The sequence below is a fragment of the Harpia harpyja genome, chromosome 7 (genome assembly GCF_026419915.1).
Source record: "Harpia harpyja isolate bHarHar1 chromosome 7, bHarHar1 primary haplotype, whole genome shotgun sequence".
Classification (NCBI taxonomy): domain Eukaryota; kingdom Metazoa; phylum Chordata; class Aves; order Accipitriformes; family Accipitridae; genus Harpia; species Harpia harpyja.
Window position 1 is genome coordinate 29,181,399 of NC_068946.1, and position 24,742 is coordinate 29,206,140.

Genomic DNA, 24,742 nt, shown 5'->3' on the forward strand with positions numbered 1-24,742 from the left:
CAAATGCTACCAAATGAGAAGAAAAGGAAAGACTTCAAAGACAGCAACATGTTAAAAAAGAAAAATACAGCTCTTATGAATTGGAAAGAGCTAATTAAGAGACCTCTGAAAGTGGTGCGTGAGAGGAAGCGCTAAAAGCTGCCGGCAGTTTAGTTGGTTATTGTAGCTAAGTTTCTTCCCTGCTCCAACTCTAAAAAAAAAAAAAAAATAAAATTATTTTTTAACCACTAGTCATCATCAACTTGGAAGATCAAAGTTTTCAGTTGGGCTAACAAAACTTATACAACAAATTCTATTAGATAAGCAAAATATCTGGACCTATGAGTTGATAAAGAAATTCCATTTCTTATTACAGAATATTAACACAAGTTGTTGCCTTTAATATCAATACGAAAAAAAAAAATTCTTCCACGATTAACATTTAGTGTTGAATTGAGAGGGAAAAGAAAAAGAGCTTTTCATTTCTGAGCCTACTGTCACTCACAACTACCCTAAACCTAAAAATCTCTTAGAAAAAAGACTTCTGAATGGAAAAATCTCAATTCATATTCACATCAACTCTTCAGCATACAATGCATTTATGCAGTAATATTTAGGTGTCGAAGTGGAAGCTGAGGTTAAACAGTTTGACATGGGACTAACTACACTGAAGGGTGTGTCCAGTATTTAATAATCACTTCCCCAACATATACAGCATCTCTTGCTATTGTTCAAAACAGTAATGTTTAGTGAAACAAAACTCATATTTAATACATGTGACAAAAAAGTAACAGTGAAATTTTAAGAATGAGACAGAAGATTAGTTTCATTTAATCAATGTAACAGTTGTTTCTTTTGATTACTGTTAATACAAATCCAAGCAGGCATTTGTCTTAAGACCAGCAAGCAAAACCCCTCACATTTCTGTTGAGGTTGCATCAGCTTTAAGAAGCCTCAAGAACAAAAGCTGCATGCCACAGAGTTCAACAAGCTTGTGTTATTCAGTACGAAATGTGCCCAACTGCAATACTGACAAAGCACACTTCAGTTTTCCTGTGGAAAAACAGAAGATTGAGCTGTTATATCATCCTTTCCATTTTAATTGTTGCTAAATTCCTTAAAGTTACTGAAAGCCTCATACATAATTAAATATTTTACACACATTTATTCAACTGCACAGATGGTATTTGCTTAGCCCATCCAAGTGCTTTCTGAGGTCCTTTCGTAAGCTAGAAAAAATGACTGAGAAGAAAACTGAGCATCATTAATCCAATCATTATGCCAAAATCATGCCAAAAAGTTACATAACTGCCAGTGAAAAATACAATAGCTTTCTGTTCTAACAAACTACCTCATTAAATACTTACTTGCTAAAGAATATCCCTTACTCCTTTTTCACCACTAGAACTGCTCATTCCCAGCATGAAAAACATGTACCATACAATTGGTAAGTAGCTGGTCTATATAACATGTGGGTGAAACAAGCATGAAAAAGCAGAAGCAATCACTGATATCTTAGAACAGAAGGAAATGAGATCTCCCAGAGCTCCTGAAAAAAGAAATGCCACAGAACTACCAGAAAACCTCAAAATTTCCCCTTCAGATGTGCAGGGGGATCCATGTATTCTATAAGTACACTGAACACAGGGGGAAACGCAGTCTACCTGTTCTTAGTATAACTAGAGCTCCAAAGTACTTGGAGTTGGGGGTAGATTTTTTTGTTCTCTGTCAATTTTAATACTATAATCTCTAAACTATTCACCTCTATGTGTAAACATTTTTCTCTACATAATTGCTTATTTGTGTAATTATTGCTGTTATCATTATTTTAGGAAGAGGGAGGGCTAGCTTGATTGCTTCGTGACCCTACTCAAATGTATACACATTTATTTTAAAATTAAGGAGAGTTGATAGTTATCTTGCCCATTTACATGTACTCTACACCCTAAACATTATGAATTAATCAAGTGTTAAGAAACATAAGCAAACAACATTTCAGATATGAATGGGAAACACTTCTTCACACATACCCTTCCACAAACCCACTGATAAGTTCTCAGGCAACTTTCTATTATTCTGTATTCAAAAGAATACACAAGCAGCAAGATACACTGAGGCCATGCAACAGGGGAAGCAACAAGATTAATGGGACTGGTAATTTGGCATACAACTTCATAAAAATGGTAGCTCTAGACTTTGGAGACAGTATTTTTGCTTCATAATTTTAACATGACCTTATCTGGATAGCTAACTATAATTAAAGTAACCTGCTTGACAACTCTTTGTCCCATCTGTGAAGAATGGAGCATATTAGTCCCCTAGTGACATGACTCCTTTTTTATTAGTGAACTACTCTCAGAAGTGACAATACACAATGCAAGAATCAGCACTATAATGAAACTTGAGTTGTGAGTGGACCATCCAGGCACGGACAGAGGTTACAGTCAGGCACCTAAGCCATCACACCTTATAAACATCTGTCAAACTGAAAAGTACATTTCCTCACAATTGCATCCAAAGTCTCTACTCATCACCTAAATGAAAGCATTTCACTTGCTGTTCACACAAAGTGCTTTTAAAATTTAAAACACCTTTAAATGTGAAGTTACTGAAGTAAACTATCTGAATACAACTCAAAATGGGATTAGGACTACTCTCATAGTACTGTGAATTCTGTATATTCTAAATCTAATCAAACACATTACCTTTTGAGCTGAGATCACACAGTAATCTAAGCACAGCAATCAACAAAGCTGTATAAGTAACTTTGGCATTTAGGCCAAACACAACCATTACAGAAGATACCAGTTTTGGAATTAAGAATGCATCAAAACTATCATTAGATTTTATAATTCAAACAACATTCAAAGAACAAGCAATAAATGTGATATTTAAAAAAGAAGAGCCATTTCCAAATGCAAGGTTAATTGCATTAATCATATTCCACTGATATGAATATAAGTAAGATTATTGTAATTATTATAATTTAATTATTATGATAATTTAGCTTAATTTATATGAATACTAATAACAAGCATGCTAGCTGAGGAATATACTCTTAGCGTTCATACTTTTGTAAAGTCTTTGACACCAAGTTGTTCTGTTTTTCAGATTACTAAAAAACTGTAATGATGCACTAAATGTCACTAGAATTTCTTGATCATAAGTGTGACTTCCTAATTTTTAAGCCAGCCGAAACTCAGTATCAATAATCTGCTGCAGTCAGTATCAGCTCATTTGCATTAAGTTGAAGTCTTTTGTTTTCATTGCAGTTGATTCATTTGATATTTTCATTTCTGTGCTGAGCTTCAAAATGTAGCTTTGATTAACAGCTAGGAAAGCTACCTTTCAAAGAAATATACACGAAGCCTAATGTCCTAAATGGAAAAGCAACTTTTAAGAATAGAGACTGTATTCAAGGCTGTCAGTGAGGGCAAAACTAACTCACTGGTTTGAAATCTATGACAAGCATATCAGCCTACTGCACCCAAAAGAAAAAGATAACAAATGATAGCTGTGGACAAGCACAGCTTCCCTGACATCTAATCACTTGCACCACTGTTTTCGTGCTGCCAGCATCACTGCAACAAATCTGTCATTTGTTTCTCTTAACTGTCACCAGGATCAAACTTAGTATTTATTACCATACATTCACAAGCACAGATGACCCGTTTTCACATGCAAATGTCCTGCTCTCACCAGAACCGGCAAGTTCCTATTCTTTGAAAGTAGAGCCGAAGTCCTGTTTATGCAAAAAACCCCAGGGAACACTGCATTCATATAAGCCTACTAGACAAGGTTATAATAAAGTTTGTTCAACACATAAGTATTGTTTAAAATGATAGATCACAAGAAACTGAACAGCATGATAGCATCCAAATGTGTTTACATCTAAAATGTAGTTAACATGTAGCTATATTAATAGTTATTCATCACTGCTTTACAGAACCAGATGTAGCTCTTGCTTGAGAAGCAAGCAGCAGTGAGGGAAATCTATTCCCCATGTGCATTTAAGACTCACCGCTCATTCTGTTAATCAGTGCAGGCTTCACCCTACTCTGTTAGCTCTTCTGCAATAACACAGCTGAGAGAAGTGGATCATTTTCTAGTTCATACAACAACATAATTATTATCAGAGTTCCAAATCCAAGGCCAATTTTCGCTTTAATACCAGTACAAAATCAACATATTTGCAGCCGTAAGAGACTAAGCCAATACAAACGTGCTGAATGAAGAATCTCAGAAACAGCAAAGATCCGCAGGCTTAACTCTACTATCTCATGTATCTGCTCTCTACGATTCTTCATTCACCAAGGATGCTTTAGCATGCAGAGTTTTCACTGAGTGTACAAGTAAAAATCATTGATTAATTCAATTCGACTCAAATTTGATTTTGCAGCGACTTGATAAAAATAAAACAAGTCATTGTAGCATTTGCAAGTTACCTTTCAGATACAAAGTGGCCTTCAGAAGTTAGAACAAACTACAATCATACAGTAATTACATTCTGCTGCACAAAAAATGTTATTTGCACCAATTGTTTTCTCGTTAGCAATACCACATGAACAGATTTTATCTTCCTCTCTCAAGAAAACTGACAAAATCTACCATTTCTATGAAAGTATGTCTATTTCAGCTTCCCAAAACATTATCCAGTCACAGGGGTTTATGTAACATCTGAGTTATTTCCCAACTTTGCCAGTTTCTTCATTCCACTATAAATTCTCAATTCAATTCATTACATAGCAATGACTGAGGCCAACTAACGGCTTTAATTTAGAATCACAGGCAGAGTTATCTGTGGCAGTAGAAGCAAGTTCTGCTTCCAAGTGTCCACTGCCCGACATTACAAACTCATAGCAAGAAAATCTAAGTAGGATGTGCAGCCATGTCATCCACCATCACAGTTTATAGTCTAATATACTAATGTAATCAGTCAGATGGCAGGACAGCTTGTAATTGCCAGAGTATAACTGCAGCATATAAGGGGAAGATATACACCCTTTTCAGCCAATAGCTCCCAAAAGAGAGGCAGGCAAACATGGAGATGACACCCACATCAGTTACCACAGCTACATCAGGCTGCCATTAAGCTGTGTTGCAGAGTCCCATTTCACTAGGCACTGTAAAAAGGAGTAAGGTAGCCCAAAGACCACAAGCTGCTGGAAAGCCTTTGTCATCTGTCCATAACAAATACAATCCTGTTATCCCCAGAACTCTTCCCACATTGTCAAGCAAATTAACACAAGTCTTGCAATTGCCATTCACTGTCTCTACTTCCGCACATGAGCACATCCCAGAATTTTATCATTCTAGAAGTTATTATATTTTAAATTAGCTACCTTTGATAACTATGGCTAAAAAAAGCTTTAAGAGAAATAAAGGGGCATAGCTACCAGGTAACAGGAATATGCCATTTCAAAGATAGTAGATAGAGGAGAGGGCTTAAACTAACTCGGTGGAGGAATTCGCATGATCACTCTTCCATTTCTAGGAAATAACCACACTTAGATTACACAAATCCCTTCACAGTGATCAGTTAACTCTAAATTTGAAATTATTCTTACTTGGCACTTTTTAAAGCTGCTGCCAATTCGGACATACTGAAAGGAACAAACTCTCTTCAGATACATACCCACAATCTTGACAGAACAAAAAAAAATAATTCTTGTATTTCATATAAAAAAGTAGAGATCAAAATAAGAAACCTTCATGCAACAGTTGCAACATACAATACTCCTCCAGGAGGCAAAAGAACCATTGGCGGCATACTAGAACTCCAAAACCCAGAGATTTATGCTCAAATTAGCAGGGCCTGGGAGAGTTGCAGTGGCAGTTGATCAGCTCTAAAGCACATAACTAAAAAATCAGAAGAGGCTTCCCTGCATTTCTCCATGAAAGGTTCCCCAATCTCTCCTGCTTTCTTTTTTTGCTTTTAAATAAACAGGACAGACTTCCTTGCCTATTGCAGAACCATCTAAAGGCCAAAGTCTCCAGCTCCTCCAACACTGCATCATCACACATGCCAGAGTCCTATCACCCAAAATGCGCATCTGCACCCCATTACATGACCAGACACACACATACTCTTATCTGACTCTGAAAAATCACAACAGTCCACACAACTCACAGGCCATTTTCCTTGCCCTCACTGGAAGAGCTTGCCTGACAGAAAGCAGAAGCAAGCAAACGACAAGTCTATTTGTTCTTGATACCCATATGTTCAGCCTGCTGAAAGCTGACCTCTGTTGTACTACCCATCTGCTGAAGGTGGTGTGAACACTTGATACCCAGCCATAACTGAACCAAGGATGAAGACTTAACTAAACAAACTACCGCAATCAACAAAAAAAAGTGAAAGAAAGGTAGTCAGTGCCTTCTTATTCAATAGATTTGTTCCCTATGTGCCCTGAGAGCTCTATCTGCTCACTTTTCTGGCAAAGAATGTTTCACAACCTTTTGCTCCCGTTACCATAGCGCTGGACAAAACACAATATTGGCAGAGCAAGAATGGGATTCTAGCCTCTTATGCAGAAACTGTTAGCCAAACTCTAGATCTCTGTTCTGCACTCCTTGAGTAACTAGTAAACATTTAAAAAATATAGGAGTCATGTCCTCAAGAGAGGAGCTCCAGCCTAATTCCCAAGGGTAGAATGCTAGAAATAAGGGCTTTTCAAGTTTATCAATTTTGTTCATGTTTGTAATAAGAGTTGCCAACACAAAAAAACAGAAGGTTGCAGGAGGCTTTTCATTTTAACTAGACTCAAACTTTGCTATACTGCTGCAATTTAAGAATCTCAGAAAATAAGCAGGAAAAAAACCCTTTTCTGCAGGCACTGTAATTAGTAGTTATCCTCTTTTTCCCAGTTTAACCAGCAGTTTTGGTCCGTTTACTTCAAAATTAGAAGTTAGCTTTCTGTCAATTGCTATGTAGCTCAAGAACAGCAAGCAAAGTCGCTATATTCAACCTGCAGCACATAACACCACAGCATAAAGTTTTCTGTAATCATTTCCAGTGACATCTGTATTTTACATACACATTTTCCTAAGCATGACCTACTTTCACACTAATTGCAGTGCTTCTTGCCCAGAAAAAGACTGTTCCATGCAAGTGGTAACTCAATTTTTTAAAGCAATAAAGCATTTTAAAGCATTTTTACATGCATAAAAGGATGTGCACTTAATCTCCCATATTAACTACACTGCAACTGTAATGCAGTCATCTCCACACAATTTAAATACTACTTCTTTATGCAAATTAGCCACTTACCTATTTTAAGAATTAAAAAGTATCACACTGAGGTATAAAAAACAATATGCTTGATAAACAAATCCAACTTGGGCAAAGTTTATCATCTCCACATACAATAATTCTTACATTCCTCAGACCGGAAATAACTATGATTGCGTTGCAGGTCACAGAGCCATTTCAGAATTTCTCTCCAGCAATATGGAGAGTTTTCCATCTGCTTAAGAAAAGCCAGAACTTGAAACACATAATCTGCCAGCGGTAAGGGTCTTCTTGCTTAGCTACAAAGGACCATGGTTCAGAACATAAAGTCAGGATGAGCCTGAAAAGACTACATTTTTCTGAAAATTCCTTCAGAACGGTATCAAGGATTTCATACAGTGAATGTTTAAGACTGCTGTCTTAAAGCAAAGCATTGGCATTACCTGATAGCCAAAATAATGGAACTGGACACCTCAGCAGAAGCTCTGTGAATTCTACGTGGTTGTTTTTACTCCTTCACCCAAAGAAAGGAGATTATGTACCAAATACCTTCTTTGAATCAAGAGCTAGGAGGTTCATAAACCTAAATGAACATGGTTAATCCCATGGGAATGACAGCAATACCAAACAAGAGTTTCTATTTCTAAAAAGTTTAAGTTCCTTTGTTCTAACATTTAAATGTCAAAGACAGCATTTAACTATAACTCTTGTGAACACCACACAAAATTACATGCTAAGACTCTTTGAAAAACATAACTTCAGCAATATCCCAGTCAACATCTAGAAGCAAATCTCTGTGCAGGACCTTGTAGAAGCAGAAGCCAAGGACATAGTTCTACCAGCATACCTTGCAAAGAATCAGACAATGAAGTTATTTGGGATCCAACACAAGATAGAGCTCTGTAAACTTGACATCAATTATAAAATGAAAGATAAGCAGCACATACAATGACACAAGAAGTTCTACCTAGCCTGTCCCAAAAAAGTTGGTTATCACAAAAGCTGCCAGGGTGCTTCAGAAAAGGACAGATGAATGAATCAGACAAGGCCTCTGGAAGTAGCGTACAGCATCTGCAACGCCCAAAAATTAGCAGCTGCCCATCTTTACACATGTATTAATGACGTTCCAGACCTCAGCTTCCACTAAAGAACATTTTTTACCACAAAAGTACTTGCAGGGACTATTTTAACATTATTTCCCCAGAACATGCACGTATTTTTTCTTTTCTCTGTTTGTCTAATGTGAGCCAGATTTCCACCAGGCCCTTTTAGATTTGTTCAGATACTGATTTCTGCATGTACTGGTGCTGTTCTGCCCAAGACCTGTATAAATATCCCTTAGTCGCTCCTATATCAACCAGGAGACATTTTTTTTAAAGCTACGGAACACCATTTTTTTTTCTCCAATCAATATTTATAGAGCGATAAGAATTCATATTGGACAGACAAGACACCATCTGTCACAACCATCTTGGCAGAAGCTAAAAATGTGCTGCTATTTTTCCCCTACAACAGCCAAATCCAGAGCGGCCCAATAAAACTTAAACTCAGAACTTTCATGAAATAAACCAATCCATTATTATCCTCACCTAACAAAATTCCTACTAATGAACTCTTTCAGATGCAATAGTCTTAAAAATCAATTTTTACAAAGAATTTTCAAAGAAAACTCATTCTCAAATTGGGAAAACCCTTCCTGCTATACAAGCTAAATTAGGTCACAAATATTTTGGTAGAAGAGTAACTTTAATCTTGCAGTTAAGAATTATTATGTTGTCCCCCACATAGGCCAAACTTCATCATATCCAACTACAACAGCAATACCAAATAGTTTTACGCGTTCTGGTAACTCTCACAATGGCAAGAGCTCTCAGCCATAAAATACATCACTAAGGATGCAAGTATTACATACATGCAGTCTTGAAGCCAGCCTACTCAAACTGCAACAACAGCATGCCTGCAGCTTACAAGCATACCTATAAGCACTATATGGTAACGTAGTGACTACTCATGTCATTATGCTTAGATAGCATAACAGTGTTACACTGAAGTTACAGAAATAAAAGACTATAGGATAAAAATAGAAAGTGACACTGCAAACTTGTGAAAGAACACAAGAATCCTTTCACAGCAGTTTTGTGCTGCATTACAGGATATGAAGAATCCCCACCTTTGTGTTTACATTCACCATAATTATGACACAGAATGAGTCTCAAACTTCGCTTATTCACCCAATTTCAACAACATTCTTGTTCTGACAATTCTGAGCTCTTCTTTGTCACAAGAATAGAAACATTAGAGAAACACAACAACAAAATAAGAACATTTCAAATGCTGAATGCCTTTCCTATGTCACAAAAGGTTCTCTTGCCTTGCATTCTTTCATTTTTTTTAATGTGAATTTATTTGATTTCAAGTTGTCCTAACAGATTGTTACAACCGTATATTCAGCAAGTTCTACTATGATCAGAAAAAAGGGGCTTTTCTCTATACTCTACTAAATTAAAGTGCTGCACAAATGACCTTTTCATTTGACAAGACATGTTTAAGTAATATCACCTCTCTACCTGTCTAGCTATGGCAACAAAACTATTCTGAAAGCAAAGCAGAGTTTCACAATATGAATGACAGAGAGGCTTCAAGACAGAGAGGCACAGCAAAAGCAGGAATTTTCAAGCTGCTTTTTAGACAAGCAATTCTCTCCTTCATTTTGCAAACTGCCCTGCCAAATGCATAACCTCTAATCCTCCACCTTCCTAGACGTAGGCAGTTGGCTTTTTTTCAAACACTCACCATCTTCCAGTCATCTTACTCAACAGCTTGTCCCTAAACCACAGGAAATACCACCCTTTTTCTCCCCCTACATTCAGCAGAAGAAATACAAGCAAACAATTCTTGAAGGACTGTGTTCAAACACAGCCTTAACTGCATATGAAATCCAGACCAAAAGGTCCTTGAAAAAAACCTCCTTCCACTCTGTTTGTAAATAAAAGCAGTACTTACCCTGATTTGTAAAGTATGAGATCTAGAGATGAAAAGGTGTTACTTAAAACCAAAAGAATTAGGTAGAAGCTGACTGCTCAAGTTGTGATTTGGTTTGTGCAGAGGCATGTAATGAAAAGAATGGCATCTATTTGTTTAGCCAACAAAACAAAAAGAAGAAAAAAAAAAAGAATGCAGTTTGACAAATGAGCACAATACATACAAAATGAAGAAAAACCTGAAAAATCCTAGCATTTCAATCTCCACAGCTTAACATCTCCATCTCCAACAGAACCTGAACAATAAATACCATTTTCAGAACTTTGGCCGTTCAGAGCTGCCCTGGGAGTTTCACTGAACACAGCATTTACAATGGGGTAATGCCAAGAGGCCTGAAAACTAAGGTCAAATCAGTTCAAAAAATACCAAAGGAAGACTTTCATTTCTCTCCCTCAAAAAAACCCCAAAACCAAAAAACCCCCAAAAAACAAAAACCCCAAACATTTTTGGTCCCCTTTATCAGAAGGGGAAATGAAGTCATACCTGTGTAGTAACTCTGCAGTAGACCCCCCAAACCGACCTTCAGATCTAAAATTGGTGCTTTATGTCCAGAACACCTTTCTTCCTCAAATGATAAAACACACCACACTCCTTATGGAAAAAGACAGGTCCACAGAAACTCCTACTGCTGCCAATATCATTACGCAGCCTCAAGGGCAGCACAGAAAATGGAAGAAAATGCTGCTTGGTTTTAGGGTTTGGCTCGGGTTTTTTTTTTCGTATAATTCATTTAAAACTGAAAAGAAAATTTCCGTAAGTATGTTTCTCACTTTTAAGATATGTCACACAGAAAATCTGATTTGAGATTATATACTGAATATTAAAAAGTGGAGCATGTTGCTTATAAAAGAAGCTAAATTTAGTAGAATACAATACTTTGAACCTTCAGCAGGGGCAAAGAAATCTTTCATTCTTCTCTGGATCCTTAACACAAGATACAACTAAAAAAAGGTAAGAAAATTTCATGGAAGGTGAAACAAAAGGAAAATATTAACTTTTGTTCATCATAAGAAAATAAGCAAAGGCAAAATCCCCTTCTCTTTATAGTACTTTTAAGTACAGCCTTTCAGAGGACAAGTTGATTACTGGCACTGTATTCCCCACTTGTTCATTTCATGAAAAAGTTCTTTTTTTATGTATGTATAAATGGTTAAATAATGTATCCCTCTGCATTAATTATCCATCTGTTGATCAAGTGAGACAAGTCATAAGGGCCCATCTTGCATAGTACCTACAATTTATAAACCTTACTTAAATGAGGGGGTCTTAACATGCTACAAATGTCTACAACAGGCTCATTACAGTGAAAATTTTTGTTTTCAAGGATGTCTGCATTTGGTATATATTATTATAGACTTATGTACATAAATGAGAAAAACAAAAATTAGACTTTTATCCCTCCCTCTTGCTCCAGTCATCAAAACTGGACTCGCCCTATTGTGTTTGTATTATATATAAAATTATTGACTAAAATAAATGTAAAGACTGCATATGTATTTAAAAAATTTAAAATCTAAGTTTTAAGCAGATCACAACATGGTAATGAATTACAATAGTTCTATTAACTCATCCCATCAAGTGGTTATAGAAGTGTCCTCAATTTGGGGATAGTTTAAATTAAGTATTATCACCACCAGACAACTATAACAGAGATTCAGAGTCTACAGATAACTGTTTACCTTCTATTATCCACACTGATTGGTTTATACACTATACATATAGTCACGTACATCTCTTCTTTCTTTTAGGAAAGGACTGCTCTTCCAACAATGCATTGAGAACCGGGCAAAAAAGGCTGCAAAAGAACATCCTCACTAGTTTAGGCTGACTACACACTACTCATCCAGAGTGTGCTCCTTGGAGCTTCTGCATGCTCAATCATTCTGCCCCTTCTGAGACAGAGTCACTCCATGGGCATCATTTCCCTAAGGACATGAACACAAATAGGCCTAAATCTTTGAAGATAATTTCTGAGATTACCAACAGCTAGATAAAGTGAGAAAATGGAGAAGTATATCAGAAAACACTGCACACTGATTTATCATAAATAACAAATAAATGTAATGTCACAGTTTTATGCTTCTCTGCAACTCTATTCACTCCCAGTTCTCGAGTTATTAGCCATAGTGGGAAAACCCAATTAATTTCACTAGCACCATTTCAGCACTCACATATATACTCCACCACATAAAAATCTGTAGTCCTCCTTCTTACAAGTGAAATTTGTCTAGATCTTACTTAACTGACATGAGCAAGTTGACACATTAATTCCCTCTCCTTGGAAGGCCAAACCAACACCAACTTGTGCAGTAAGCATTTCAAAGGATACAGAATATATGGTATTCAGAATGCAGAAAATATTATATTAAATAGAAGCAATATCCCCAATAATCCAGTGAAATGGATTACAGTGGACAATACAAAACACTTCATATAATGGGCATAAAACTCCATCATGGACAAATTCAGAATAAATGCAAGGCAAAAACATACGAAAGAAAAAGATAAAACTGCTTATATTCTCATTATTTATTTAAAATGGCTAGCCTTTCTTAGAATACCATTAAATCTTGAGCCTTAACTCATAGCAATAATTCCACAGATTATGTTAAATAGCATTACCTACCAAACTAAATTTAGTATCCCTGTACTTTACCCAAAAAAAGTGGAAAACCAGTGTACATAGTTCATACTCTTCCCAACATGATTTGCATATTCTTATAATTTATTATTTCTCTGTCAAAAATAGCAGCCCCTTTTTCAAGGTTCTGCTCATATGGGCATTTTTCAATCTCTCTGACATCTGTCATCCACCTCAGCCTCCTATTTTGCTGTTAGCAGTGTGGGGGATAAGAGGTTGGCTTTTGTTTTTATTATTTCTCCTTTTAGACATATTTATAAATAGTGAAAATTACTGTAAACTTTCCATAATGGCATGGTATCTTCAGTATTCTATTATATAAGAGGTTTTTTCCTTCTTTTGGCTAAATACTTTGTCCTTGTGTGTCCCCCACACACACCCTCCAGACAGATAAATATATGTTAACTGATTCAAGATAGCCATTTAATTTGGGATATTTAACATATTTACATTCCTCACAACTTGCAGCAGACCTGTGTTTTTTACCCAATAAAAAAGTAGGCAGACAACAAACTTTTGCACTCTGCAGCAAACATTCTGCCTCACATAATAAAGCTATAAACAAGCTCCACTTCTCATGCCAACCTACAAACTTGCCACCTAGTTAAAAAATCAGAGTGAATTACAAACTTTGCAATACCCAACACCTCTCACACTTACAGTTTAAAAGGACATATTTCAAAACCATTTTGAGAATTTGCACTGTATATTCAGTAAACGCACAGTATTTAATGATTATTATTAAAGCAAATCAAAACAAATGAGTGTGCTTTGAATTCATACTAGACTACTCACTAATAGATGGCTTTGTATATTTTGTTAAACAGACTAAAATTTTCTCTTGGAAAAGAGATCAGACTCAAAAATACTATTTCAGCTATGTTTATATATCCCTGTCTGCTAAGAACAGCAGTACCGAGAACAGACTTTGATTGTTCTATGAGACAGACTATACAGAAAGACAAGCACTAATTCTGCTTTCAAAAGTCATGTATTACCTAAAGGTTATCTGTCATGACCCTTTCATGTTTAACAAGTGTCAGCCCCTACTGCTCACAGTTTTCACTGCTGGGGGGTCAGAAACATCTGACATTTTCACTACTAACCTTCAGACCCAAAGAGCAGCACTGCTGCTGTGCAAAAGCTTGAAATAACCAAGTTTGATGCCTGATACCTTGAAGAACTTCTCTCTTACCTTAGAAGAGTCAATCTGACAGCTCACTGCCCTCAGCAGGGATGGTCTCCCTCCTCCCTCGCTTCACACTCCCACCATCACTGAGCAAAGCAACAATGCTTTTCTTGTTCTAGTTAGTTTTCTGTTGGTTTACCTAACTGAACGGGGCTTCACAAATGATCAGATAAGGACCAGACCCAGGACAAGGATATAGTTAGACCTAGAAGCAGGAAGATGTTAAATCAGCTTTAGATCAGCTCAGCAATCTTGCCCCTAAACAGCAGCAAAGCCTAATATTTGCAGATTTTGACAGGCACTGCTTTAATTTCTAGCTACCTTACATTCCAAAGGTTTCTAGGGGGGTAACAGGAAGAATTTATGCACCTAGCAATTTTAAATGCAAGTTTTCAAATCTACAAAACCGAGTCTTTTTCAGGATGGTCCAGCAGGCAACCCATTCAATCTCAACACTTCAACATTGGACAAATCTGTTAGGGCAGGCCTTCATAAATCTCAATCTGAATGTCTCTTAGTATTCTGGCACCCAGCACAAAATTTAGAGCCACTGCCAGAGCCGCCCAGCTGGCAGTGCACAGGACAAAAAGAAAACCGCTGACAAGAAGGTTTTGCAAACCATCTTCTCATAAGCCAGTCAGAAGCAAAAGTTCCTAATTTTTATTCTACATAGCTATAATAGAAAGATTTCCTTCAACTCCAAAACCCAAATTCAAACCACTTTCTTCCCCTTCCTTGAACCCAGTGAACCTATTTATATTAACACTAAAAAACAAAACCTCACAGAAATTCTTGCAAGGTTTATCCTAATCCTTTACCAAAGAGATTCACTAAAAAGAATAACAAAAATTAATATCTGCTTTTTAACAATGTTAATCAACCTCCCAATAATTTGTCCACAAAACATTTTCCATAGAACATCAAAAATCAGGATCATCAGCTTGTTTTATCATTTATTTCCAAGAGAATTCATATGACAGACAGTCATACAAACATAAAAGAAAAACAGTTCACAATATAGGAAACAGTTCTTCTGAAGCTCCTCTATTTGTTTGTGTAAATATCAATTTGAAAACTGAACAGAATTAAAAACATTTTGATAATAATGGCATGCAGGTTGAAATAAGCATCTTCAAACAAAAGCACCTCAGGCTTCCCTAAAATCTGTTAATAATATCAGCTGAAATAGCAATTTAATAGCCATGATCTGATCTTCTAAAAGTACAGTTTTAAAAACCTGATATGATCAATAGTATAAATCAACTTTGACAAAACAGCAGCCAGCTCAAAACTAGATAAAAGACCCCAAAGTTATTCCCAAGAATTTTGACAGAGTTCATATATATTAAAGCAGTAAATTCACAACAAAGTTACAAAATACCCTAATAAAAACATTCGCATTTACGAAGAAAAGTTTTTAGCTTTAAGAAAAAATATTAAAGTTATGAGTTCAGCACAAAACTAGCTTTGGCTAGTATAACCAACACATACAGGCTACCAAAACCCCAAACCAAGTAATATTTGTTCCTCACGCTGCAATTCACTGAGCGTAAAACAACTTCACTATGGTAACACTAAGCCAATAATAATAAAACAAGCACTTATATTTCAAACTGAAAGACCATTAAGAATAGATATTACAATGACATCTACTGGGAAATAAGCTACAGGAAAAGCAAATAGCATGTACAGAGTCCATAGTTCAGAGCATATCACTATAAATTTGACAGAGCAACTTGTTCATTGCACCTGGGAACCAGAAAATTAAGATTTCTCACTGAAACAGGCACAACTCATTTGCAAGAACATATTAGTTCACCCACTTCAAGAAAAAATTGCCAGCCTAACCTGTGAGAACCCTGAAAAGAAACGCACCTAAATTCAGTGTGCTGTGATTACATGCTTCATCTACTGACACGCAGTTTTGCTTCATAAAGTATGAGTTGCCCAGTGACTAAAGTTCCAGGTACAGGTATCCAACAAAATTCACAAAACTTGGATTACTAAGCAAGACATTAATTTCAGGTGCACAATTAAGTGTGAAAACATAGTACTTAAAAACAAAATCCAAGAAAAAATAGGCCAGCAGACTCTAGACATAGACTCTACTGAAAATTTGCTGCAAAACGTGGTACTTAAATCAATGTTTTCTTCAATAAAATATTCTGCTGAACATACCAGAGTAAGATTTCACCTGCTTAAAGCACTGACTGGAGAAGCTCTTCGTCTTATATGGTGCACCACAGTGGTGCACCACTTCCCGCCTTAAAACCTACAGCACTAAGCCACAAAGATTAACAACTGCAAACACAAGTAAAACATGAGCAACAGACAATAAATTTTAGAGAGCTTATTAACTGTAGGATGCAGAAGCTTGCTACTCTGAATTACAATTCTTGATCAATATTATTCAATAACCACAATCTGAAAATAAACTATAGAAGGGAACTAGAATGCCACTTGTAACTAACATTTAGGTTTACAACACTTTATATTAGAAACTTGCATATTTACAAATTTTATTTTCACACCTCTACATACAGTATTACCACCAGCAACTCCCATTACCACTAGTAAAATGGCTCATGCTATTTCCACATCCACTCAATAGAGAATCAATCCTACTCTTCCTGAACTTCAGGTTGAACTTGTGACACTACTGAATGCATTAAATTAGCTTTCCTAGCAAAACACAGCACAGTTAATGCAAAGGAAAAGTAGATTGGTTGAGTGATAAATACCTCATGAACTTTGCCACCTACATTGACTCACTTAAAAGGAAACAGTCAAGATGGTCCTATAGCTAGATTATCCTCACTAAACTTACCAACCTAACAACAACCTCACTGTAAACCTCGAGTATAGAGAGATGTGCAATAACAATCTGTGCAACCATTTAATATAGTTACAACTCTGACAGGCACATACTGTGACTGAACTACTTTCCATGGAATTTTATTTCAGAAAATTATAATCAAAGACACATAAACAACATACTTGAAGTACTTTTTTCTAATTTTGTCATAAATATTGAAAACATTTGGTGTCCCTTCAGAAGATATTTCTTTTTATATATCCTGATAATGCAAGGGAGGCTATCTAACTCTCCTTCAAGCAGCAGTATCTGCCAACCCTCCTTTAAATTACCAGGTCCTTAAAGCTTAGGTACTTAGAGATAAAGTAAGTAAAAGGAAGGGAGGAAAAGAAAAAGTAAAGAACCCCAAGAGATCATTAGTATTATTACTGGTTCTTTTCTAGTAGCACCAGAGTCTACCATTCAGTTACTTCTACCTTCTGCCTTAAGGGAACCTGGAGAAAAGAGGATTGTGAAACCAGTTGTGGGCTGAATATGAGAGAACATGAGAGGGTAGACACTGAATAAAGTAGTAAGACTTTCACTTAGCTAGCCAGCTACTTCAAATTTGCAGAAAGCATCACTTCTTGAAATCAAAAGAACAGTGGCCACATACAGTCTTATTAATCGCTAAGCTTAGTTTCCCCTTAATTGTTGGGATTTAGTGATAATAACAAACACGAGTAAATGTTAACACAAAAGGAGCGTACTGAAGTAATATCCCCTCAGGCAACTGGGTTTACTAGCAAGGTTTTGGTAGTGGGGTGGCTGCAGGGGTGGCCTCAGTGAGAAGAGACCAGGAGCTGCCCCCAGCTGGCTCAGACAGAGCCAGTTCTAAGCTGGCTCCAAAACAGACCCACCACTGGCCAAAGCTGAGCCAGTCAGTGATGCTGGTGGGGCCTCTGTGATAACATTTAAGAAAGGGTAAAACACACTGCGAAGCAGTTGTGAGAGAGAGTAGTGAGAAAAATGTGAGAGAAACAACCCTGCAGACACCAAGGTCAGGGAAGGAGGAGGGGGAGGAGGTGTTTCCAAGCACTGGAGCAGAGATTCCCCTGCAGCCAACGGAGAAGACCATGGTGACACAGGTTGTCCTGCAGCCAATGGAGGACCATGGTGGAGCAGATATCCACACTGCAGCTCATGGAGGACCCCATGCTGCAGCAGGTGGATATGCTCTGAAAGAAGCTGCAGCCCACGGAGAGCCCACATCGGAGCAGGCACCTGCCAGGAGATGCAGCCCGTGGAAAGGAGCCCATGCCAGAGCAGGCTCCTGGCAGGAGCTGCGGCCTATGGAGAGGAGTCCATGTCCATGCAGGAGCAGGTTTTCCAGCAGGAACTATGGCCTGTGGAAGACCCACACTGGAGCAGTCTGTTCCTGCAGGACTGTATCCCGTTGCGAAGGACCCATGCTGGAGCAGTTCTTGAAGAACTGCAGCCCATGGGAAGGACCCGTGTTGGAGCACTTTGTGAAGGACTGTGTCCTGTGGGAGGGACCCCATGCTGGGGCAAGGGAAGAGTGTGAGGAGGAAGGAGTGGCAGAGACAACGTGGATGAACTGACCACAACCCCCATTCCCCATCCCCCCGCACCACTCGGGAGGAGCAGGTAGAAGAGTTGGGAATAAAGGAGTGAAGTTGAGCCTGGGAAGAAGCAAGGGGTGGGGGGAAGGTGGTTTTAGTTTTGGTTTTGTTTCTCACTATCCTACTCTATTTCTAATTGGCAATAAATTAAATTAATATTCCCCAAGTTGAGTCTGTTTTGCCCATGATGGTAATTGGCAAGTGATCTCCCTGTCCTTACCTCAATCCATGAGGGTTTTTTTCTTACTTTCTCCTGTTGTTCTGCTGGAGAGCGAGAGAGCAGCTTGGTGGGCACCTGGCAGACAGTCAAGGTTAAGCCACCACAGCATACTACTTCAATTTTAAAATCACACAGTTTTTATGAAGTCCTACCATAGCCTGGTGGGCCAGATAATACCTATGTATTCATTCGTTGCACTTAGGAGTAAAATACCATAGCATATTGTCCATGTATCCAATATCACTGTTTTACTAGTTTCCTAGTATTTTTAAAGAGTTTCAACTTGTCAGCATCTTCCTGAAGTTCTGACTAATATTCACTAGAGCTAATCAACATCCACTTTCATGCCTGCAGAACAAGTATTCCACCAACACTAAGCTTAATCAGCTCTACACTGAAGCTGGATTATAAAAGAAGTAAGTTTAAGGAACAGAAAGGGTGAAAACAACTTTTCCCTGATACTCACATTTCTGATGGTTAAATAAGTTTTACAAACCTAACTCAGTTGCCTTTGTTAAGGTGATACACATCTTCAGTAAAGAGAATAGAGATCTTTCTTGAACTTGTTTTTAAACCATAATACGTGCAATTCCCTATATACTTACACAAGCTATATACTGATACCAGTCATTACAAGCAACTCTGCAAAAATTTCACATTACGTTAATAAAGATGTAACCATTAAGTTACTATTTGTAAAGGACCACCATTTCTGTAGTTTAAAAGTAGTACGCTAATAGATGCCTTATTCTCTTGTTCAACCTACTGGAAGATACTTCCAAATCTACAGCTACTTGGCTTTGCTTAGAAGGTCTAAGTAAAATTATCAGATATGTGGAAAACAACTACAAAACTCATCCACCTATGGACTGTAGTAAAATTACTGAAAAACAAGCAGTTTTCAGTCTTTATGTCTATTTAAATAAAGCTATCTGCAGGAGCTGAAAGCAGGTACTTCTAATAACCAGAAGGATGAAATATTAAGAACAGGAATAAAAATCTCCTTCCCCTCACAAACACCAGAAGGCTGTTTCTGTATATAAAACACAATACAGTCGCGGCAACCTGAAGACTATGAAGAGAGGAAAATGAGAAGCTTACTCTTCAGTCTCTAGAGCTGACAAGTAAAGCATAATAATCTTGAAAAATTAAGAAATACAGAGCCTTTTAGAAGAATCTGGACAACACAGCGCACAAAAGTCCTACGCTCCTTCTGAAAGCTGAGCAGGGCACAGAGGCTCGGCTTTTCACTCAATTCTGCATGCTAACTTTGGTGGTGGGACTTCCCCCCACCCCAAATCTGTTCCTGCTAGATACCTACTGGCTGAAATGCCTCCATCTGGTAATTCTTTCCGAGTCTTTCAACAAAGAGTTAACAGACACAAGCATCCAGTTACTCTAGAAAGCTCCATGCGCTGCACAAAATGAAAAGCTGATATTTTAAAAGAGCAATGATCATGAGAAACAAAAAAAAAAGATTATTCCAGAATAGACTTAATACAGGACAAGCTCAAAGAAACCGGACAGGTCAAGATAGTGTTGGAATTTATGTTAGTATACCAGTAACAAGATGTGCAAATTGCATAATTGCTTTGTCTTGTTACTTACACCATCATAAGTAGAAATTTTCTTTAGGATACTCCTGGACAAAAATAATGCAGGAATATGAAAATTTTGTAAACATGGCACACTGTCCACTATAACTATTCTCTGCTTTTTATGAAAGACCCAGAAGAATGGGTCAAACAGACTGCAAATACGTTTTTTTAATAACATCAAGTACATCAAATAATCACACCTTATAGAATTACTCTGTTGCACAGTTTAGACTGAGACTGAATGTAGTAACAGAGGACACGGCACTAGTACATAAAGCATTAAACAGACAGTATAAAATTTAACCTGTGATCGACATTGTGTCAGATACCACAAAAACATCCTCCTAAATAAAAATGCATATCTTCCCCTTCTCTTTAAGAAGAAGTATGATGTAGAAATAACTGTATAATTTCTCCAAGTTATTAGAAGAGTAAGACCTTTTTGGCAAGAAAAGTTATTTGATTTCTATAGTAACACAAGCAGATTAAACTGAGCAATTTATGCATTTATGCTTAAAACTTAATTATTATTTAAAGTAGAATCATAATGACTGAATATTTATTAAACTAACTGCTGCAGTATGCAAGTTGACATTATACTTGAAGTTCTTCTTCTATCAATTTATTTTCCTATTTAACGGAGTAGTGTCTCTCGAAAAATACATCGCCTTACTAGGCAATTGATTGGCTGGAGGGCTGGGAGACCGACTTACCCTGGGAGAAAATTTAAAAAAGAACAACCATTGAAGAAAAATGAATGAAAAAAATCTGGTTTTGCCCAAACAGTAGCCGCTCACCTTTCATTGCTACAGGTCCACTTATTACATACTTGCTGTATTTCCTATCATTTTCCACAAAATTTTAAGCTGATATGCTCTGATATACTACTGTATCACAGACTCAAGTGAAGGATAACAATTTACATAACATTCCCTGTTGCTAAAGTAATTGAACTCACCAAGTATCAATCATAATTTGGATAAACACTGCCAAAATTTTAAAGAACGGATTTTTCATTTCATAAGCAGAAGTCAAATGAGTTGCGATCGCCACCACTCTACCACTATGAACTAGCAATTTCCACATGTAAGAGATTACGTGTTTGATTATTCTGAAGCTGCTATGATGTTGCTAACAGGGAGAAAGAGGAAAAAACACATTCACCTTAGCACTGAACTTCAAATTGTCTATTAAACTGACCTATGCCTCCACTGACTTTTGCAACAATTCTTGTACTTGACAATAAAACCTCAAAGCACCAACTGGCACAAAAAGAAAAGGGAGTGGCTTGTCTACTGACAAATACAGGCCAACATAATGCCTTCAATTTCCCCATCACCACACTCCCTATCATCCTGCAGATCAAGTTCAGATCCCAGTCATGGTCTGAGCCTCCTCTAGGAGATTGCAAGAATATCCACAATAAAACCTTCTGTCAACAATGAAACACTAAAGGATCACAGTAGAATTAGTTCATCTTCACTGCATGACTCTGGACGATTACTTTTTCACTTGCTTCCAAGCAATCACAAGCCCATCTTCGTCACAAAATCCAAGTCTAGTATTTTGAACATAATTTGGACTTAATTGGACATAATAGCTTTGGAATAATAATTATTATCAGAAGGAAAATCACCAATATCCAACTAACCGATAGTTATATTCATCTACCTATTCCCACTCTTGCAGAGAAGAAAAAATCAGTTTTGTATACAGATCCTGTGCAGGAGTTTATATAGCTCTGGCACCATGAAGGTGGAGTGAGTTCACCGATAGATTTGTTACTAGGATACTCGCATCACTAAATCCAGAATCCCCTCACGCTGGACCTCTTCTCTACAATAATCCCACTCTACAGTCTCTCAACCAATTCCAAAGGCCGGATCCTATCACCTGGCTGACGTCATCCATTCCCCACTTGTTTAAAATTTAAACATGTTCATGCTGTGACCCATACTGCACCTCACAGTCAACACTCACAACACAATTTCATTCTTTCATTCTCACCTCCCCCTTAAAGCTCTCTGTTGTCACGATGTTTGGATAAATTGCCAACAGTTGGGGTACTGCTGTGTGGTGGCCAGAATCCATAAGGCTGACCAAGAGTGCCTCATTCTTTTCCTTCACTCACCATCTGTCTGTATCCATCTCCCATTATCTTACACTGTCCTTATGGACTGCATGCTGTCTGGGGCAATAACCATCTTTTTTCATTCTCTGTTTGTATAAAATGGCACAGAGTCCTCCTCCATAGTTTTTATTAAAACAATAAAAGTGGAGGTGTTCAATAGAGATTTTATAAACTTGGGTTTATACAATGAACACAAAAAAAGGTCAGAGAAAGAACAAAAAAACCAAACTACATCCACTTCTTCCTATCCGGTTCTGCCTTCCAAGACTCTTCTCCCCTATTCCAGAAAAATCAGTTTCCAAAAAAGCATAAATTTAAACACATGTATGTCAGGTTATGACCATAAGAAAATATTTCAATATATTTCTCCTAAAGAACATAAGTCACACTAATTCAACATAAGAAAAGTTATTACATAATAAAATACATCTATATAATTTCACTGTAACTGATGTGTTTTGTAAATGACCCAAAATATGCAGTCTTCTTTCTAAAGGACAGCTGGTGATTCAACAATTCAGAAGAAACAGTCAGAGTTTTTTTGCAGGGACATTTTAAGTATTCTCTGTCACCACTTAAATATTCTCTCCCATTTTCACTGGCAAAATAATCTCACCACAGATCTCATCTCTAGGTGCCCTCTGGAAACACACAAGCACTCTCCACTTAGGGGACTGAAAGCAAAAATAAAACTGGGACCCTTTGTACTTCTCTCAGCATTGACACCACAAACCCATGTCCCCCCTCCCTTCTTTCCTACACACTCAGACCCTTCTTAGGGGGTCTTTTGTTTATTTGTTTTGGGAGAAACTCTTTCATTTGGCCCTACAATCACTATCAAAGTAAACTGACAATATTTTGCTTCTCTTCATAGTAAAAAGAGAAAGAAAGGAAAAATCCAAAGTCCTAACACCAGCCTGGCTTCAGAGTGGTCACCGCAAAAATCACCCGCTACGGTAGCAACTTGCACTTTATCTCTTTCTCCCTAATTCTGTATCATCCCTACTACATCACGCTTTCATCCTGCACCTACCACTTGGTAGCTGCCCTTCCTATTGAATACCGCAGCCCTGCTTGGGAAGGGAACTATAAACCGACAGGCATACCCCAATTAAAACATATGTCATTGTGCTCTAAATTAACAAGCAGAAGTACTACATTTACAAGAGTCGCGTATCTCCTCGGTTTATCACACTATCTCAGCGCCGTCAGCAAAGGAGAGTGGAAGGTGGGAAGGGAACGAAAAGGAGCGACAGAGACGCAATCCGAAATAAATATGCAACACACTCACAAAGTGGAAGGAATTTAATTTAGAAATCAAGTACATATTTAAACGCCTCGTCACGCCGGGGTCGTTCATCTCCCCAGGCTGCAGCAGCCGGTGCCACCCGCCTGTCACCCTCCCACCGCCAAGGGGCCGGGGGTGGCACGACCCCGCGCCCGCCCGCCCCACGGCGGGCCGAGGGCGCCCGCCGACCCCGGGACCGGGCAGCGGAGGCAGCCCCACAGCAAACGGCGGGGGAGGACACGACCCTGCGCAGCCGGGGCCGGCCCATGCCCACCCGCCGCCGCCGGGGCCGCCTCAGCGCCGCGCCGCCGGGGCCGCCGCGGGGCCGGCGACCGTTAGGCTAGGACGGCGACCGTTAGGCTGCGCGCGCCCCGCCCCGCCCCGCCCGCCGCACCTGGATGTAGTTGGTCTCGCAGTACTCGGCCACCCGCTCCAGGTTCGTGTAGCTGTCGAACAGGGCCCGGCGCCCCCCCGGGATCTCCTCCTCCAGCAGCATCTGCAGCTCCGCCATCTTCACATCCTCTCCCCCCGTCCGTCCGTCCGTCCGCCTGCCCGTCCTCCTCGCCCCCCTCCGCCCCCTGCCCCCCACCGCGCGCGCGCTCGCGCCACACTCCCCCCACCCCACGGCGCTACCCGCCGCCCGGGCCCGGCCTCGCGCCGCGGGCAGGGAGCGCGCCAGACCCCCACCGCGGCGGGGGCGGGACGCGGCCGGGCAACACCTCCTGCGCATGCGCCCCCCTCCGAATCCCCCCCTCCCCGCGCGTCCGCTTCCGGCCCGCCGGAGCGCGGCGGGCGATATCCGGGAGGAGCGGGTTGTGCCCGGCCTGGGCCTCGGCTCCAAGCCGGAGCAAGCACCTGGGGAAGAGGGGTTAGAGGGGTCGGGCCCTCCCGCCTCCTTCAGCGTGAGCATCTCGGGAGAAAAGCCGCTGGAACGAGCGATTCCTCCTTTTTTTCTTTTTTTTTTTTTCTTTCAACGGCCGTGCACA

At 38.8% G+C, this 24,742-nt stretch overlaps 1 protein-coding gene across 18 annotated transcripts in view; it reads right to left on the bottom strand.

Annotated features, from left to right (window-relative positions):
* ABI2 (abl interactor 2) overlaps positions 1 to 24,356 on the bottom strand; it is a 73,127-nt gene extending 48,771 nt beyond the window's left edge. For all 18 annotated transcript variants that reach the window (XM_052791322.1, XM_052791321.1, XM_052791324.1 and 15 more), the window contains exon 1: positions 24,151 to 24,356. In XM_052791322.1, the coding sequence (XP_052647282.1) occupies positions 24,151 to 24,267 (117 nt within the window). In that variant the 5' untranslated portion in view covers positions 24,268 to 24,356. The remainder of the gene's footprint in view (positions 1 to 24,150) is intronic.
* Between the last annotated feature and the right edge of the window lie 386 nt (positions 24,357 to 24,742).